The sequence below is a fragment of the Barbus barbus genome, assembly GCF_936440315.1.
Source record: "Barbus barbus genome assembly, chromosome: 27".
In the NCBI taxonomy this organism is placed as follows: domain Eukaryota; kingdom Metazoa; phylum Chordata; class Actinopteri; order Cypriniformes; family Cyprinidae; genus Barbus; species Barbus barbus.
The window spans coordinates 8559149-8580770 of record NC_136755.1 but is presented as its reverse complement, the minus strand read 5'-3'; the positions used below and the strand labels follow the sequence as shown (position 1 = coordinate 8580770).

General features: G+C 39.3%; 1 protein-coding gene across 3 annotated transcripts in view; it reads left to right on the top strand.

Annotated features, from left to right (window-relative positions):
- The window catches only part of adcy2b (adenylate cyclase 2b (brain)), a gene marked incomplete at its 5' end in the record, with an annotated part of 81952 nt that overhangs the window by 18306 nt on the left and 42024 nt on the right, over positions 1 to 21622 (top strand). For all 3 annotated transcript variants that reach the window (XM_079380933.1, XM_079380934.1, XM_079380932.1), the window contains one exon: positions 11729 to 11890. In XM_079380933.1, the coding sequence (XP_079237059.1) occupies positions 11729 to 11890 (162 nt within the window). The remainder of the gene's footprint in view (positions 1 to 11728; positions 11891 to 21622) is intronic.

Genomic DNA, 21622 nt, shown 5'->3' with positions numbered 1-21622 from the left:
AATGCTTTTGTTTTGTTTAGTTTTTTGTTGTTTGCTTTGCATTGCATTGTGTTTCATTGCTTTTGGGTTTTGTTTTTCGCTCTGTTTTGCTTTGAGCTGTTTCATTGCTTTTGTTTTGTTTAGTTTTTTTGCTGTTTGCTTTGCTTTCCATCTTTTCATTGCTTTTTTGTTTGTTTGTTTTTTGCTGTTTTGCTTTGCATTGTGTTTTGTTGCTTTTTTTGTTTTGCTATATTTTGCTTTGCTTTGTTTCTTTTTCTGTTTTGATTCGCTTTGCTTTGTGTTTCATTGCTTTTTTTTTGATGGCCTGTTTTAGAGGCACTGGGCTAAAGGGAGTAAATTACCTTTAACTCTGTTATGTGTTGGTCCATATTTAGGTGAGCTACAATTCAATTTATGTATATAAAATCCGGGCCATGCTGGCCACCTTAACCTTGAACCTTTATCTGCTCCAGGCTGGCTAGTGGTGTTTTGGTGCTGGTGTAGATTGTGGAGCACTGCAGCCATGCTAAATGGTGCCAACTGGTGAAAGTGTTCAACCTATGTTAAGAAGCCACAGTTGAGACATCAGCACACCAGCCTCCAAAACACCACATATGGTGGTGAGCAGTTACGCCGGTCTTTATATCAGTGTTATGTCATATAAAGTACTCCCTAAGCTTGGTGCAGTCTGAGCTCACATGCTGTGACTGAAGGTTTAGCTCTAGAGGGAACCAGACGTCTAATGCAGGAAATTCAGAGAAGCCTGCTAATAAGTCTTCGCATACGTGACGGGAAGAACTAGTCGGGTTCAGGCGGTCTGAATAAGCTACCACCTAATCAGCACTCAAAGTACTGCAGCAAAGTACTAATTAGCAAAGAGTATCTGGATGTGTCTTGAAGTAGCATATGTGCGCTTATTAGCGGAAGTGAATGGCACATTAGCTGTGTCTACAGTAGTTGAAGACTTAAAGAGCTCTATTAGGCTATGCCCTATTTAATTTCCTGTTGTTACTCTAGCCTTTTAAGCTACACACTGTGCTCTTAGTACAGTTTTCTCTGTGGTTATGCTATTTGACAGCCACATTGCTTGAGCCCTAATAAGCTATATACTTGGAGTCGCTTTGCAACACTTACAAGGAAAAACTGTAGAGTCCCGAACTATAGAGTCGCCAGCATGGGTCGAGGTACTACTGCAGATGAAAAGCCCTCACTATTCCTCACAGATGTCTGTAATACAGGCATCATTAACCCACAGCAGTAGTTCTCCATTAAAGACGCCCGTGAAAAGCCATCAGCCTTTGTATGTTGTACAGGAGAGAGAACATAATTGAACTCAGAGTCAGCAGAGGAACAAAAGACAGCTGTACTTGCCTTACGCCAATCAGCCTGAGGGCAAATCAGAAAAATAGACCTCAGAAAACACACACAGTCTTGCGTACCCTTGTTTCCTACAATTTGGTGTTGCGAGACGTGCTGATTGATTGCCTTATGAAGGATGTAAAAGAATGACGGGGAACTAATGAAGTGATGAGAGAGTGAAGGAGGCAGGCAGGTGAAAAATAGATTTTGAGTCACTGTTTTACTACTTTTTAAGGAAGAGGGCAAAGGAAAATGCCTTCTTGTGTTGTTTCAGATAAGTTAGCAGAGTGAAATCTGTAAATCAATGGCGATTGCTCTAAGAGGCTGTAGGAAAAACGTTGTGCAGGGCTCCAAACTGCGACTAAAATGGTCGCATTTGCGACCAAAAATATTAATTTGCGAGTGAAGTTTTTTGCCGAGGTCGCCACTGGCGACTATATATAATTTGCATGAAAGGACTTTTTTCCCGATTGTTTTGCGCTCACATCTTTTGTTATGTTCACGTATTAAACTTACATAAGACGATGCGCATCAAAGTTTTACTGGAAAAGAGTTTCAAACAGTCCTCGTCTCTGCCGCACACAGTCTGCTGAACGCAGTGAGAGAGACCTGAAAGGGCCTGTTTACACCTGGTCACTTCATGCATTTTCTCTGATCGGATATCTATATGATTTGTTAAAACGTTTCCCCATTTACACTTGGCCACATAAATGTGTCTTCGCACAACGGATATAAATCCGTTCTTCAATTCCCGCTTCATATGCAAATATAACGGAGTTCACGTCAATGAAAGCAATGGATAATTTTATTAATTATCAGCTAATTTCAATATCACAGACCGCAACAAGAGAGCGCGCGGCATCAGCACTGGAAAGATAGGCTAGTCTCACTACTTTTAATGAAGAAGATTGTGTGTTGAGCGTCTGCAGCTTACTTTCAGGTTCATTCAGTTTGCGCGTCGCTTGCTGAAGAAATACTCCGCTATATCTGCGGTGATGCTTGTTGCATTTCGCTGTCATATCTGACTATAACATGCCATATAGCCTATAAAACGCTCTCACACGTCTATTATTTTAATATTATGGGAGGAGTAAAATTACCATATGTGGTTTCAACAACCAGATGCATTTACACTTGTCTGGTCGATCTTCTTATCGAGATCTTAGTCTATATGCTGTGTTCTGTTAATGCATGGACTTCCTGTTATTTGAAGCGCACTTGCCATCCAGTAATCGCAAAAAGCTTTGTGCTGTCTTACTTTTTAATAAACAAAGTATCAGCTTTAAAATGCTACGAAATTCAAATGATGCGGTTTGGGTGCTCTTTAATGCGGACCACAAGCGCACACTTTCGGTAATATAAACACCAGTACCCCGCGTCCACACGGTCCGTGTATGCGTCCGGTCTTTAGCACCTCAGTTAAAGCAGCAAGTGAACCCATTATATATTTCGATTTACTACTATAGTATGAAATGAACATGATCAAAAGGTAGGCAATAAGAAAGCCTATAGTACAACTTACTGAAATGTTTTATGTAAAAGCTCATTATTTCAAACTGAGGAAATGTATAAAGCTTGTAAACATTGCATTGTAATACATTTACCTCAGAATAACCACTCAGTGTCCATAAACTCATCAGTCAGCTAGAAAAATAACTATAAAGAGGAGCGTTTTGCTATATTTATGCGCTGTTGCATATTAATATTTTTACTTATTCTGTTGTACATGATTCAACTCCTCCTATAAAATTGCATTTTACTAATGAAGAAAAACAGACTGAATGTGTGAAAGACGTGACAACATTTATAGGATGCACTGCACTCAGTTGCCAAGTGATGCTTATGGTCCATGATATTGCTACAGATTCTGTGTAACGAACAATTCTTTGTGACTGTATATTTCAAGTTGGAAAAGACATTTAATTCACACTTTAAGTGAACCTTAGTCCCCCGGTCGACCTGATCATCTACAAGATGGATTAAAATGCTGATAAAGCCTAGAAAAGATAAGACATAAACGCATGACAAAATGATTGAAATGTTAAAATAGGGGGGAAAAATAAAATGATAATAATAAAATAATTTATTCTGTGGCACCTAAAAAAATAATTTGGCGCCTAAGTTTTTCTTTTATAGGAGCCAATGGCTCCTTACTCGATTTTTTTGTCTGGAGCCCTGTTGTGAGAAGTGGAAACCTGCTTTTAGCAGCATTGCAGATAGTCACTGTGATAAAAATATATATGTGAATACACATTTTGTTGTTGATAGGTGCATCTGTGCATCCCCACATTTGAAATGCACGAGCTGCCACTGCTGTCAGTCAGGAATTAATGAAGTTTATGCGATAAGGTTAAAGCTGGTAGTAAATTTTGGTTGTAACACTGTAAATTACACAAATAAAATAGTTATTTTTTTCACCTTTACTAATATTGGTACCTTTAAGGTACTAATATATACCATTCTAGGGTAAATAAGATTTAAACAAGTTGTACCGTTTAACTTTTGCACCTTAGTATATCATACCATTGACAGCTTTTCACTTTTTCCGAGTGCATAAAATGCTAAATTTAGGTCAAATTAATTTTTAGTTATTATAAGTAAAACACAATGGTGATGAATGACAGTTTCAAGAACACTTCAAATAATATTAATAAAAGCATTTCATTTTTATTTATTTATTTTTATTGCATTTTAAGCATTATGTAAATTTGCTGTGTGCTAATTATCCTCAATTCACCCCGTTTATTTGAGTTTTTCCTGAGATCCATAAGTGTGATTGGACTGCGTGTGATAACAACACTACTTATATGTTCCATCATTATTCAGATTATTATAGATTATCAGATTATTCCATTTCCATTTGCTTTCCTAATACAAAAGCAGTGCAGACTGGTTAACCAGACATTAGAATCCCAGTAGACCACATAATCTTATTCACTAGGAAGAAGCAAACCTGTTAAGTGTGTCTTATGTATTTACTACCATCTATTGCCTTAGCAACCCTTGAAGAATATGCTTTACATATGTTACAATCTCGTTTTATGTTATGGTTTTATAGCAATAATATCTGAACACAATATTCTAAATCAATATAGCTATAACATCATGATAAAACTTGAAATTATATGTTAAAAAGGCCATTTAAGGTAATGGGAGTATAAACAAATTATGTTTTACAAACTGTACTCATAAAATATGCAGGAATAACATATATATGCATATATACACATCTGAATTTCTCATTCAGATTTATGAGAAATAACCCATAGCGCATCTGTATGCATTTTAATTTGTAAAGTTTTTGATATTTAGTTGTGTTTGTCCTTGTTATTAGTTCTTGTTTTTTAAAATATGTCTATATAGGCTTTTATTTTGTTTTAGTTTATTATTTTAGTAAACTAAATTAAAATGAAATAGCTGATATAAAAAGGTTTCACATAGATAGATAGATAGATAGATAGATAGATAGATAGACAGACAGACAGACAGACAGAGATAGATAGATAGATAGATAGATAGATAGATAGATAGATAGATAGATAGATAGATAGATAGACAGACAGACAGACAGACAGAGATAGATAGATAGATAGATAGATAGATAGATAGATAGATAGATAGATAGATAGATAGATAGATAGATAGATAGATAGATAGATAGATAGATAGATAGATAGATAAACAGACAGACAGACAGACAGACAGACAGACAGAGATAGATAGATAGATAGATAGATAGATAGATAGATAGACAGACAGACAGACAGACAGACAGACAGACAGACAGACAGAGATAGATAGATAGATAGATAGACAGACAGACAGACAGACAGAGATAGATAGATAGATAGATAGACAGACAGACAGACAGACAGACAGACAGACAGACAGACAGACAGAGATAGATAGATAGATAGATAGATAGATAGATAGACAGACAGACAGACAGACAGACAGACAGAGATAGATAGATAGATAGATAGATAGATAGACAGACAGACAGACAGACAGACAGACAGACAGACAGAGATAGATAGATAGATAGATAGATAGATAGATAGATAGATAGATAGATAGACAGACAGACAGACAGACAGACAGACAGACAGACAGACAGACAGACAGACAGACAGAGATAGATAGATAGATAGATAGATAGATAGATAGATAGATAGATAGACAGACAGACAGACAGACAGACAGACAGACAGACAGACAGAGATAGATAGATAGATAGATAGATAGATAGATAGATAGATAGACAGACAGACAGACAGACAGACAGACAGACAGACAGACAGACAGACAGACAGAGATAGATAGATAGATAGATAGATCGATAGACAGACAGACAGACAGACAGACAGACAGACAGACAGAGATAGATAGATAGATAGATAGATAGATAGATAGATAGATAGACAGACAGACAGACAGACAGACAGACAGACAGACAGAGATAGATAGATAGATAGATAGATAGACAGACAGACAGACAGACAGACAGACAGACAGACAGACAGACAGAGATAGATAGATAGATAGATAGATAGATAGATAGATAGATAGATAGATAGATAGATAGATAGACAGACAGACAGACAGACAGACAGACAGAGATAGATAGATAGATAGACAGACAGACAGACAGACAGACAGACAGACAGACAGACAGACAGACAGACAGACAGACAGATAGATAGATAGATAGATAGATAGATAGATAGATAGATAGATAGATAGATAGATAGATAGATAGATAGGTTTTATTCCAAATAATAAATGTTTTTTATAGTCTTAGTTAACTATAATAACCTCAATCCAGGAATAGTTCAGATAAAAATGTATTTAAAGATTTGGACACACCAGATGATTATAAAATCTTTTATCAACCAAATAATCAGATTCTCTACAGGGACACATTAATAATGAGTTAAATTATAATTAGACTTGTTAATATTTTAAAATATCATCAGATTGGATTAATGATATTTGGATTCCTGGCTTTGAATTGGGCAGCTGAGCATTTTTTCCATCTAGTGCAAAGGAGAAATCTGTGACGTACAGTCAAAACCACAATGCAAATCCCATTGGCAGCTACTGCATGCCTGTGATAATTCAAACCTGATTAATACCAGCAAACAGCTCCGAATGTGATCTGAGAGTTTCACAGAGCTCAAACCAGCTGTGAGTCTATTTGTTCTCAGCCCAACAAGTCATGATCACAAAGACTAGCTTGGAAAAAAAAGAGCCATATGGAAAGATACAGTGACATCCAAAAGTCCACACTGAAAATCTGCCATTCAGAATCCAATCTTAATTTGGAAACAGGTTTTAGGATTTTTAACACTTTTTTACAAAGTGCTATAACGCTGAATAAGAAATATATCCATATTCATTTGAATATTTGTTGTTTACAGCATTTATTTCTCCTTGAAATGTTTATTTACACCTTTTAACTGTTTATATGTTCACTTGATTTATCAATTTAATGCTGCATCATGCTTGATTTCTTCATGACTCTACTTCCCATACATGTACTGGGAGCCAGAGGCCAGACCAAGAGAACACATTTAGGATTCAGTGCTGTATAACCTGGTCTGATGCAGAATAAGAATTGAACTGCCAGTCTCAATCCTGCTAGCCAATAGACCAGAACTTTAAACAGGCATGGAACTGGCAAGTAATCAGTTCATTGGAGAGATGAAGCATTTAACCTTGCCAGTTCTTGATTCTGAACTCTGACATTTCAAAACTTTAGCGAAAACACAAACTATATGTCCAATCCGAGGTGAGAGTGTGAGACGCCCCTTGGCCCGCAGCCCAGCAGAGCGTTCTGTCTGCTAGGGGATTCTCTCTCCTTCACAAGCCAAATGTATCCATTCCTGACTGTTTCTCTGATCCTCCTCTGTGCCGGACAGAGTGGAAATGGCAATCGATAAGGCTCAAGACATGTTCTGTCTGGAAAAATCACTGCCCTGCAATCTGTTTGTTTTTTGGCTGTGTGTGTGTGTGTGTGTGTGTGGTCTGTGAGGGTGACCAAGCCAGAAATCCATTAGGCTTTGCTGCCGTCCAGTGCCCTATCTGCCATTCCTCCAGTGCTATATTGAGCCCTCGCTCACACAAAAAAACAGCACTCAGTGTAAAAAAATAAAATAAAACATAAGTTTTGAAATATTTATGAGCGAATTACATCATTGAAGCGTTAAAAACCTGGTGAAAACTGCAGTTTGGAACTAAGTAAAAAAACTACAGATCATTAAAAGGGGACATATTGTGCAAAACATAATTTTTGAAATGCATGACTGTTGGCAGTGTGCAAAACTCACTTTTTAGAAACCAAGCTACAAAAACATGTCATCATGATGTCACAGCCATGAGCTCATCAACATAATACTGCCCTCATTTACATATTAATGGGATAGTTCACCCAAAAATTTACATTTTGTCATCATTTACTCATCCTCTTGTCATTCCAAACCTGTATGAGTTTCTTTCAGAAGAAATTTGGAAAAATTATGGTATTAAAACAGTTGGCGGTAGCCATTGACTTCCATAGTATGGAAAAAATTCATATGGAAGTCAATAGCTACATCAACTACCACATTCTTCAAAATTCTTCTTCTGTGTTCAACAGAAGAAAGAAACTGAAGAAAGAAGGGTTGAACTATCCATTTAATATGTAAATGTGGGCAGTGGCATCACCAGGTTTTCTGGCCCTCTTGTACAATTTATTGCTTCCCCCCCTTAGCAACATTCCTGCATATTAATACCAATTTGTTATTTAGCAGCTTCGCCATTGTGATGAATGTCAGTGTGCATTATGTTAGCACACAGGTTAGCCAGTGATAGCAGATGTTATTTCAGAAGTCTTCAAAGTTTATTAGCAACAACTAAGTCACTATAATATAATGGGAATGCTTTATTTTAAAAACCAATTCTCACTATTAACTAGTTGCTTATTAGCATGCATATTACCAGCATATTGACTGTTTATTAGTACTTATAAAGCACATATTAATACCTTATTCTGCATGAACATTTTTGATCCCTTAATCCTACCCCATAATAAATTTAAAAACTACCTTACTAACTATTAATAAGCAGCAAATTAAGAGTTTATTGAGGCAAAAGTTAATGGTTAGTTTAATTTAATAGTTATTTAACAGTGACCCAAATAATATATAAAAAAATTAAAGTGAAAGTGACATGACATACGGCCAAGTATGGTGACCCATACTCGGAATTCGTGTTCTGCATTTATCCCATCCAAAGTGCACACACACAGCAGTGAACACACACACACCGTGAACACACACCCGGAGCAGTGGGGATAAGTGTAGCATATGTTCTGTTTTTCTTTTAATGTTTTTAATTTATATTCACTTTCCTTTCACCTTCATTCAATTTAGCAGAGTATGCTACACCTCTTGTAAAAGTTGCAAGTGAAATTTCAAACAAATGCCTTGATCTTGATGTGCACTGAAACTTCCAGAACCTCTCTAACTTTCAAGTGAAAAAAGTGCATTTACTAAACTGAATTTACTTAACTTTCTGATGATGAATGCATCAGCTCAGGAGCACCCATGTTTATTACGTCAATGAGGCCTACTGGATGATCAAAAACCTGAGGTAACAAGATGAAAGCAGGATAGATCATATTTTTCCTAAACACAACATAAACCAATGATAACAGTAAAATGTGGGGAAGGTTTGCCAAACCTTGTGCTGCTTCTGGCTGCGTGTATCTCCAGCCTCTCTTTATATCATTCTGAAGGATCCCAATGTTAGGAAAAAGTGGCTGCAGTTTATTTTTAACAATGTCCCTGATCATTTCTGTATGAACAGTTTGAGCAGCACATTTTGTGCAGCAAGATTGGTTTTGTAAACAGGCTGTTACGACTGAAAAAGTTATTATATAAAAATCTTTTAAAAAATTTATACTATATTGGACAGCCGAGCCGGAGCACAAATATATTACACACATAATGTGTAAACCCAAAATACATTACACAAATATGCACAGATGATTTTTCATTTGAGTCCATTATTGATGTTGATTCATAAACATATGTGGTTGATTGTTTAGGGATGGTTGACATTTGTGAGACCATCAGTGTCAGAATGAGCTCCAGTCCACCTCAGCATGAATTGTGAAACTCTCCTGTAATAAAGGCCTTTGTGCACAAACATATCAAATTGTCAGTATTGATTGAGAGCCTGTCACTCTCTCAGCATTGTAGTCGAAGGCAAGCAAACAAACACTCACGACCCATGTTTCATCATGGTATCAGCTTATTTTTTGAAGCACTTGTCTTGAATAATTATGAAAACGTCACATGTGATGACTCAATGTTAATTTAAGCTAATTTCAAAGACACAAATAGCCCAAAAAAATCCCTAAATCTACAATTTTCCTGTCATGAAAATTATTTATAAAAAATCAATTATAACAATGTTATTTTAGTGTTTCATTTCCTTCCAAATCATGAAAGACGTGCAGTAAAAAGTGTTGTGCATTTTATTGGTGCAGAGATGAGTGTGTGTATCTTGTAAAACATTTGCAACTACTTTTTACCACTTAACTTTTTACCTGCATTCTTAATCATTTTTATGACCCCCAGATTTAATGGCCCCCAGAACATTTAATGGCCCCCAGAACATTTTGTTGTATGAATATCTGAACATGCAATATGTTAAAAATATTTCTAGCTTCATGCATTATTTTTTATCAACACTTGAGTGTAAGTTGCATTTAAATAAAGCATAATTTTGAATAAAAAGCTGAGAAATTGTGCTTTTCGTCAAAGACTACGTCCAGATGGGATTCAGAATGAAAATCAAAGCATAGATGGAGAGATTGATTTATATGCAGTTTAATATCTAATTGCATTGTTTTATATATGCATCTGCTTACATATGAAAATCTGAATAGATTTAAAACACTAGCATCATCCATGGGGGACATGGGGGGACATAAAACGTAAATTCGTTCCCCGCACTTTTTCTGGCAAGTGTGTTCATGTAGAGGTTTTCGGGACCAGTGTGAATAAATCTAGATCTAAATTTAAATATAAAAGATAGTCTATGCATGCCTTGACATTTTATATGTATCCAAAACGAGGCGATGTGAATATTACAGAGCGCTTAACACTCTCATGCAGTGTGTTTCATACTCAAAGCTGTAGGGCACTCTCGAGCAGAAAGTCCAAAAGGGACTCATAGAAGTAATAACATGCCAGGAAATCCTTTATATGGACAAAGGCATCCAGCAATCGCTGCAGCTAAACTGAATAATAAACGTGAAGACAACATATGAATGGTTGCGACAATATATGGTTTAAGTATGTTTTCAGGTAATAAATAAAGAATCTGAAAAATTCAGTGTTAACTGACATAGCATTTATTACAATAGCCTACAGAAAATTTTAAATATATTTTGTCTTTTCTTTGAAAAAATATGACAGAATACAAATTATTGATAATAGTCTATCATTGTATTTAATTTATTAGCCAATTTAAAGAGTTAAGAAAAAATAAAACCTGTCAATTAGACAGAGTCACACACACACGCACAACATAATGGTAACACTTTTTAGGACCTCTTAACTAGCTGCTTATTAGCATGCATATTATTAGAATATTAGCCATTTATTAGTAGTAATTAAACACATATTAATGCCTTATTCTACATGACCTTATTCTACATCCCTAATCCTACCCAATGCCTTAACATAACAACTACCTTACTAACTATTAATAAGCAGCAAATTAGGAATTTATTGAGGGAAAAGTCATAGTTAATAGTGAATAAGTGTTCCCTATTCTAAAGGGTTACCAAAATAATAATAATAATTACATTTGACATGTCTGTCCCCCTCACTTCTGAAATGATGGCGACGTCCCTGCATCATGCTTTTGCTGATTTTGTAAATAGTTACGACCGTGCATCATACATTTAATGACTGAGGAGCACACATTACCAGGTTTCAAGTCTTCACAAAACACAACAAACTCACCCAGAAACACGTACCTTAATGCTACGAGACACATCACAAATGTAAGCAATATGCATTGTGAAAATTGGCTCAAAATATCAGACACATTTGATATCCTCCAACTGGATGGAATCATAGCCTGATGATAAAAAATAGAGTCTGTAATCATCATATATTACGTGATTTTCTGTTAAATCTGTCGACTCAAATCTGCAAACTGACTTTGAATTTCAGCAACAAGCGGCAACTTGTCTAACCTGTAAATCAGAACAAAAATCTGGGCAAAAGTCATGTAGTGTATTTCAGCGTTTATCCAGATCTGATCTCTGTCCTATGTTTGTGAGCTGTAGATGTTAAATGGCACTCTAATGCACCGTTAACTCTGTTTGCAGGTGTCGTTTTTCCTGTTTATTGTGTTTGTGGTATACACCATGCTGCCGTTCTCCATGAGAGATGCCGTCATCGCTAGTGTCCTCACTTCATCCTCCCACACACTAGTGCTCAGCATCTGGCTCTCGAACACTACTGACCACATGGAGGCCCTTGTCTGGCAGGTAAGTGTGTGTGTGTGTGTGTGTGTGTCAGTCCAGTTGATTTCGTTCACTGAAATTGTGTGGGCAGAGAAAGGAACAGATAGTATCTAAGAATAAACGGCGACAGTCTTTGAGCACCAGAATGGCACAAAGAGACCAAAGAGTTTGTCCTGTAAAAAGTTGTCTGAGGCACGAGAATATGTTCGAGAATGTGAGTCAGAGCGAGCGAGTGAATGTGGAAGGATGTTTCTACTCTGTTTCCTGCAGGGGTTGTCAGGGGTGATGGTGTTTCACCATGACCTATATGGTTTTGCTGTCATGGGAGGGCATACTTCCCATAATCCTTCACTGTCAGCCTGGCTGTTTTGTTCATCATATGGTCTTCCCATTAAATGACACATTTCCTTTCAGAAATAACAGGCAAAAATGTCTCCATCCAGTGTAATTCCACAAGGCTAGCTGTTTCAGATCTGTGTCATTGGTCCTGATCTTCCTCTCTTTAAACACTGTGTCCCAACGGGCCCCGGGCCAGTTTTCAGGTCATAGTTGAGACGCAGGCCAGACCTCGGGCCTGTTTTAAGCTTCTCCTTATTTTTATATTTTAGACATCCATCAATTAGTGATGCAAAAATTTGGCTCGCTGGTGGAAACAACACGAGACCGTGCTATCGCAACTGTCAAGAGCGGCTTGACAGTGTTTAGTGTCCCGCCAGCAGCAGCAGCAGCATGCGTGCCATCAGCACAGCTGAAGAGTTCTGCGTTCAAATGCATGCAATAGGCTAAAGCTTGCTGCAAAGCTCCAGCAAAAGTAATTACCATGAATAGATATTTTAATTATTTACTAATAAACTAGTGTTTTCTGTGTCAGTGTCGCAAAGATGAAGATGAAGATCCTGACTCGCCATCTCCTCAAAGATGCGCCTTTAGAGAGAAGTGCATCTTTACGGATTATGATTAAGCCTATTTACATTTACATTTACATTTAGTCATTTGGCAGACGCTTTTATCCAAAGCGACTTACAATTGGGGAATACAAAAAGCGATTAATCTTGAAGAGGCAATCAGACAGAGGAAGTGCTCGCAACACCAAGTCTCAGTCATTGTTCAAATAAGTACAAGCTAGTAAGTGGATAGAAAGAGGGAAAGAGTTTTTTTTTTTATAATAAAAGAGTTTTTGTTTTCGATTTGATTTATTTCATTAAGTAGTAATTTAAAGTTTTCCATAGATATATTTATCATGCCTGTGAGGCATGTATTCGCTGAGTTTCAGTTCATTTTTGGGAACCGCTCCTGTTCAAGATCGAGACTGCAGAGAGAGCATCATGTTTGTTTTCTTTATTTTATAAAAGCACAACGTTTTGTTGATATTGTGTGTGCGCACAAATAAAAGTAGACCCTTTACAGTCCTGAATGATGTATTACTCTTACCTTTATGAGCATTTTAAGTTGTTTCCATTGAAAAAAAAGTAAGTGATCGCACTGGCGCCTGTCCTGCAAAACTCGCTTTAGCTTCCACTCTCCGCCCAAACATTGTTATATGCTTGAACTGTTTTAGTATACCTATAGATTTTATTTTAGGCAAGTCGTGATGATTTGAGAAGGCTAAATTGATCAAACTTAGGCTATGATCAGCTCACTGTCTGCCACTGGCTGCTTGGTTGTTACTTTTAAAAAGACAAAACTTATATTTAACGAACAAAAAATGCTTCAAACGTTTTTCTAAATTAACTTAATAAAAAAACTAAACAAAATATAAATCACTTTGCCATTACATACAAAACGTCTTGGTTACGTATGTAACCCTCGTTCCCTGATGGGAACGGAGACGTTATATCGTGACGACATTAGGGGATTCACTAGGGAGCCCCAATCATCTCTGACTTAAAGAGAAAACGCCAATGAATATTGGCTAGTGGATTTTGCATACCTGAGCCACTCCCCGTGCATACGGGTATAAATAGGTGACAGGTGCATCCAGAGAAGGGTGGAGTGAGCCCTCACCCACAGGAGGCACGACTCGCCTTGAGATAGGTACGCCAAGGCGATGGCATCCACGATCCAGTAGGCAAACCTCTGCTTGGAGACAGCCTTCCCTTTCTGCTGACCTTCGTAGCAGACACGGTGCTGCTCAGAGCTTCTAACGCTCCAGGTGCGGTCCACATATATGCGCAGCGCTCTTACGGGACACAGCAAGGCTGGGCCTGCCTCCTCCGAGGGCAGTGCTTGCAGGTTCACCACCTGAAGGGTGTGGTGGGAACCTTGGGCACGTATCCAGGCTGGGGTATCAGGACAACGTGAGAGTAATCCGGCCCGAGCACAAGGCACTCTTCGCTCACCGAAATGCTTGGAGGTCCCCGACCCTCTTGATGGAAGTGAGCACGGTCAGGAGTGCTGTCCTAGAAGACAGGAACTTCAGCTCAACTGAAACCAGCAGCTCAAAGGGACCCCTCTGAAGTCCAGCCAGGACGATAGAGAGATGCCAGGAGGGCACCAGGGGTGGCCTAGTAGGATTTAACCTTCTGGCACCCCTCAGGAACCTGATGATGAGACGATGCTTTCCCAGGGACCGGCCGTCCACTGCAACGTGATGTGCTGCGATAGCAGCCACATACGCTTTCAAGGTGGAGGGTGACAGCCTACACTCCAACCTTTCCTGCAGGAAAGAAAGCACTACTCCAGTCGTGCATCTTCAGGGGTCTTCTCGGCGAGAAGAACACCAGATCGCGAACAGACTCAACTCTAAGGAAAGAGCTCACCTCGTAGAGAGGGCTCTGGCCTGAGTGAAAGTGTCTTCCACCGCCGGTGGACAAAACACTCAAGTCTGCTACGTCTCATCCAGGAAGGTTCCAAGATCTGGACGCGGGTGCCACATGGTGCCGGGCCCTTGAGAAAGGAGGTCCTTCCTCAGAGGGATGCGCCAGGAAGGGGCTGTCACGAGGAGCATGAGTTCCGAAAACCAGGTCCGGGTGGGTCAACGGCGCAACCGGCAGGACCTGTTCCTCGTCCTCGCTGACCTTGTACAGTGCGTCCGTGCCAAGGGGCCTCGGTCAGGGAGCCATACAACTGGCCGTGGCGAGTTGTGACCTGCGACGTGATCGAAGACAACCCTGCCAGTTGATGTACAAGACAGCCACAGTGTTGTCCGTGTGGACCACACGTGCTAGACAAGCAGCGGCCGAACCGCTGAAAGGCTAGTAGCACTGCCAGCAAATCGAGGCAGTTGATGTGCTAAAGCAGTCGAGGCCCTGTCCAAAACTCCGAGGCTGCCTGCCCGTTGCAAGTAGCGCACCAGCCCGCACTGGAGGCATCAATGGCAGTGGCAACGCTTTGGCGTGATGGTCACGCGAACTGTACCGCGGCGACATGCCCATCTCGGGACTCGGGAGTGTAACCTGTGCTGAAGTGGTCCCATATGAAGCAATCCGAGCGGCGAGACTGCAGCTGTGGATGCCATATGCCCCAGGAGCCTCTGAAAGTGTTTCAGTGGTTCCACCATCCTGCCTCTGAAGGAACTCAGGCAGGTCAACATGGACTGAGCATGCTCATTGGTGAGACACACCACCACACTCACCGAGTCTAACTCCATACTCAGAAGAAGAAATTATCTGCACGGGGGAGAGCTTGCTCTTTTCCCAGTTGACCCGAAGCTCCAACTGGCTGAGGTGCCAGATCACCAGGTCTCCGTGATCGCACAACTGTTCTCGCACGCGGGCCATGCTCGAGACAGTTGAGGATCCTGATGCCCACTTTCCGTAATGGGCAATGATGCCCTCCGTGAATTTTGCAAAGACAGGGAGAGCCCGAAGGGGAGGACCCTGTACTGCCATGCACGACCCTCAAACGCAACCCGTAGGAACGGCCTGTGTCGAGGGCGAATCGAGACATGAAAGTAAGCGTCCTTCAAGTCGACCGCTGCAAACCAATCCTGGGGTTGGATGCATCTGATGATGTGCTTCTGCGTCAACATCTTGAATGGGAGCTTGAAAAGGGCCCGATTCGAGATTCGCAGATCCAGGATTGGCTGAAGGCAACCGCCATTCTTTGGTACGATGAAGTAAGGGCTGTAAAACCACTGCCTCATCTCAGCTGGAGGGACCGGCTCGATTGTATCCTTTGCCAGGAGAACAGCAGTCTCCTCGCACAAGACAAGTGCGTCTCGGACTGCCACCAATGTCTCGAGAGTGCTGCTAAGCTTGGGAGGTTGCCTGGTGAACTGAATCGCATAGCCGAGTCGGATTGTGCGAATGAGCCAGCAGGATGGGTTGGGCAGCGCAAACCACTCCCCCAAACTCTGTGCGAGTGGCACCAAAGGGACAATCGGGAGCGGAGGGGAGCAGAGCTGGATGGTACAGAAGGCATTGCGTTCTGACACATCCCCGCCGAACTCCCCAGAGATGCGTGGAGAGGCATCGCGTCTCCCAACTGCAATCTCTTGGCTTCTGGCCTTAAAATGGGTCCATCCACGACTTCATCAGCTTCTCGTGCACTTCCGGGAAGAAAGGAACCAGGGCAGGGTGTGGTCGGGAGCCACAGCCCGTGCCGAGGAGGCCAATCATCTCGCTGTGAGGGCTCGGGAGTGGGAGGCGTGCCCGATGCTCGCAGCGGCCCGGGAAAGCACGGCCGTCAGCTCTGTGTCCGATTCGGCGGCCGCCGCAACACCCAAGGGGGGCAGCCCTGCCGAATCTTCATCCTTAGAGGACAATTGCCCATCCCCTGATGCTGCGATCGACATCTAATCTTCTATCAGTACGCGGAATGAAATGCTAGGCACGCCGTAAGACGGCACAGCAGAATCACCGGGGAGCCGCACAGAACAGGGAGGAGTGAAAGGTCTGTGGGGACTGGCCCGGCGGAAAGCTCTCACTGTAACCCTCAGATCGCCCAGAGCAGTAGCCGATGGTTCTCTGCTCGTGGCAGAGAAGCCAGCGCAGGTAGTAACAGAGGGGGCCCCTCCCATCCCCGTGAGGAGAGAGAGGCGTGATCGCAGCGCTGCCAAGGTAACACGCTTAGAACAAATGCATAAACCATCCACGAACACAGCTTCAGCGTATATTTCCACTGTGTCTGTCGTTTGCTCCTCCCGCCACATTATATAATTTATATTATATATAAATATATTTAATATACTAGCACAACATATTCTTCCTAAATATATACGTGCATGTGTGTGTATTTATTTATACAGGTGCATCTCAAAATATTAGAATATTGTGAAAAAGCTCATTTTCTCATTTCAAAAAGTGAAACTTTCATATATTCTAGATTCATTACATGTAAAGTAAAACATTTCAAAAGTTTTTTTTGTTTTAATTTTGATAATTAGAGCTTACAGCTCAAGTCAAAAATCCAGTATCTCAAAATATTACAATATTTCCTAAGATCAATCCAAAAAAATTTAGCAAAACAGAAAAGTTCCAGTTCTTTAAAGTATGTTAATATATGCACTCATCGCTTAATACTTGGTCGGGGCACCTTTAGCACAAACTCCAGCATCAATGAGGTGTGGCATGGAAGCAATCAGCCTGTGGCACTGCTGAGGCACTATTGAGCCTTCAGCTCGTCTGTATTGTTGGATCGACTGATTCATCTTTCTCTTGAACATATCCCATAGATTCCATATGGGGTTCAGGTCAGGCATGTTGGCTGACCAATCAAGCACAGTAAAATCATGGTCAGCAAACTACTTGGAAGTGGTTTTGGCACTGTGGGTAGGTGCTAAAGTCCTGCTGGAAAAGGAAATCAGCATCTCCATAAAGCTTATCAGCAGATGGAATCATAAAATGCTTCAAAATCTCCTGGTAGATGGCTACATTGACTTATGGACTTGATAAAACACAATGGACCAACAACAGCAGACGACACAGCACCCCAAATCATCACTGACTTCAGAAACTTTACACTAGGCTTCAAGTAGCTTGGATTCTGTGCCTCTTCAGTCTTTCTCCAGACCTTGATTTACAAATGAAATATAAATTTTACTTTTATCTGAAAAGAGGACTGGACCCCACTGAGCAACAGTCCAGTTTTTTTTTTTCTCCTTAGCCCAGGTAAGATGCTTCTGATGTTGTTTCTGTTTCAGAAGTGGCTTGGTAGCCCTTTTCCTGAAGACGTCTGAGCGTGTTGACTCTTGATGCACTGATTCCAGCTTCAGTCCACTCCTTGTGAAGCTCTCCCAAATGTTTGAATCGGCTTTGCTTGACAGTGTTCTCAAGCTTGCGGTCATCCCTGTTGCTTGTGCACCTTTTCCCAGCCAATTTCTTCCTTCCAGTCAACTCTGCATTTACATTTACATTTATTCATTTAGCTGACGCTTTTATCCAAAGCGACTTACAATTGCTATATATGTCAGAGGTCGCACGCCCCTGGAGCAACTAGGGGTTAAGTGTCTTGCTCAGGGACACATTGGTGTCTCACAGTGGATTCGAACCCGGGTCTCTCACACCAAAGGCATGTGTCTTATCCACTGCGCCATCACCACCCGCACATTTAATATGCTTTGATACAGCACTCTGTGAACAGCCACCCCTTTCAGGAATAACCTTCTGTGACTTGCCCTTTTTGTGGAGGGTGTCAATGATTGTCTTCTAGACCATTGCCAAGTCAGCAGTCTTCCCCATTATTGTGGTTTCAAAGAACAAGAGAAACCCGGCATTTATACTGTAGGCATGGTCATTTAATGAAACTCAAATGTAAATATTCTAATATTTTGAGATGCTAGATTTTTGACTTTCATGAGCTTTAAGCTCTAATCATCAAAATAAAAAAAAATAAAAAAACTTTTGAAATGTTTTACTTTACGTTTAATGAATCTAGAATATATTAAAGTTGAACTTTTTTAATAAGTTACCAAAAAAAAACACTTTTTCACGATATTCTAATTATTTGAGATGAACCTGTACATAATAAATATGCATAGTACATACACATATTATCTAAACAAAAACTTTTATATTGGATGTGATTAATCGTGATTATTCATTTGACAGCACTAATTTCCACACGTTAGCATAACACAATTTACTGTATTTACTAGTTGCCATATCAACACTGTATAGAGAAAAAAGTGACCCAAAATTCAAAAATCTTTTGAAGATATTGTTGAAAATTTATGAATATAAATTTCTGGCTTAAGTAAATTTAATTGCAATTTTTTGTGATAATTTAAAATGAGACAAATCTGCTATTATTTGAATCTACAATCTGTTATTTAGCAGTTTAGACAGTTCTTTAATGCTTCGCTAACTAGCAGAAGACACTAACCGATTTTAAATTCCAGTTGCGCAGATGGGGAACATTGTAACACTGCGTTGCAATGTGCCCCACTATTGTTAAACTATGCTATTCTATTAAATTTGTGATGCAATTTACACTATTTACTTTCATGAATGTTAATGAGAAACCACAAAAAAACAGGTGAATGAAGACTGACAGTCAATGTTTAATGTTCAGAAGTTATTATTTCAAGAAATGCAAAGCATTTTGGCTCATCTGTGTTTTTTCATATATATTGTTATTTCATATAACTATACTGTATAGCTGTGTGTTGCGATCAGGGCCATCCCAAGCATGGTTGCAATATGTTCATTGTCAAACTCCAAAACTAGATTCTTTTTAATTCTTTAAAAATGCCATTATTTTATTTGAAAACGATCATTTTAGTTTATTGACAAAATATTTTAGTTTGTCTTGTATATTTTTTTTCATTAGATCATATAACATTTTAAGTTGTCATTTTGTTATGTAACAACGTGCCCCTCAGATAATACAATGTTCCTCACAATGCTGTCACAATTCACTTCCATTCTTTTGGGGTAAATAGAAAATTATACTCTGTAATTATTAAACAAAACCATATATTTGTACTGGGCAAGTGTGAAATTAATGTGGTAAAAATATACTGTGAACGCCATGTGGATTTACACAAACTGAGAAAGTCAAAAAGTGTTAGCTTGTGCCCCTCTCTTCCCTACTGAAGCAGCTTCACTGTAATAAAAAGGAAGGTAATAGAATCAATGATGCAAACTTCATCAATTATGAGACCAAAGTGTGAGAGTGCAATCTCATAAATGCACTGATGGGAGTGGAAAATTATGTGGTTGATCTACTGACAATGGGCAAATGAAAGAACTTTCATAATAAACAGCGTAATCTACCAAGAGCGAAAGAGTAGGGTTGCAAAAAAGCAGAGCCAATAGCTTCCATCCAAAGTTACGAATTAAACTTATTTGCAAAATTGGAATATCGCATAAAACATTCAGTGAGTCGAAGAGGACAAAATCATCACTTCCTGATTAACTTTCTCTAAATACCATGAAGAAAAAAAGAATTTGCTGCAGTAGGAGAAGGCACTGTATGAAATAATTTTTGGATATAATAAATTACAAGCTTCAAAGCACGCAGACAAAACGCAGTCATGTTATCTTATTTTCGGAGCCTGCTGTTTGGGAACGCAGTTCTGGGTGTTAATTATAACAAAAAACTTTGACAAGACTTTGCTCAAGCATTTTAGAATGACAAAACTAGCATTTCATATGCTGTTCAATGAGATCTGACCTTTGGTTGGTCCAGTTTTATGCTGTTCCTTTGCAAAGTCTTTTTTATGAGCATTAAGGAATTTATTCGATACAAGTGTTTCCATCATAGTTCATGCACATGTTTTCTTACTGGATAAGAAATTTATCAGACTTTTTATGTCTGATAAAGTATTTATCAGACGTTTTTATGCACATTTTTAGAATTTATGCACATCTTGGCGTTTCCATCCAGCTTTTTTTAAGCAATATCCCAAAATGCGTGTAAAAATAGGTGGATGGAAACATAGCTAATGATAATGGTGCATGTAATCTACTAACAATACAGAAGCAAAATGGGTTAAGACATGCTTTTTTGGGGGCATTAAATAATGCCGCAAATACCAGTAAAATTGAAGGATTCAAGGATTTAAAGTGTTTATTGTCACGTGCACTGTGAGGAAAACAAGTTTCCCTGTACAATGAAATTCTTTCTTTTTTTGCTGTCCACAGTGAATGCCAAGACAAGTGCAAACTATGTAAAAAATAAACACACACATATATACATACAAACAAACATAATAAAAATGCTAATAAAAATAGTAAACTATGCTGCAGAAGTAGAAATATAGACTACACTCTAAAAAATGCTGGGTTAAATACAACCCAGCGCTGCGTAAAATATGGACGAACCCAGAGATTAGTTTGTTTAGACCCAACGGTTGGGTTACTGCCCAGAAGGTTGGGTTAAACATTTAACCCAACTGTTGGTTGAAAACAACCCAGCATGTGTTCTGCCCAATATTTACACAGCACTGGGTTGCATTTAACCCAGCATTTTTTATAGTGTATGTAAATATAGAAATATAGACTATGTACAATATTGACTTGTATGCAAAACAATAGAACAGTAACATGTAGCAAATTGAGTGCAACTGCATGATAATAATAGCAGCAGTAACATTAAAAATGTGCAAATTGGGATGAAGCTACTTGTTAAAAAAATAGCAGCAGTAATAGTTAACCAGTAACAGTTAAATGACCAACGCAAACCTTAGTAAATCACATTGCATGATTTATTTAAATACTCTCCTCCCATAAATTGTGCATTTTAAATGAAAGCTCCTACAACTGCTTATGCAATAGGGTCAACTGCAAAAATGACTGTTCATGCCTTTTGATTGCTAACGATTCACTGCATGTCTTTAGGAAATCCCGATTTGTTATTTTAAACCTTTTTTTA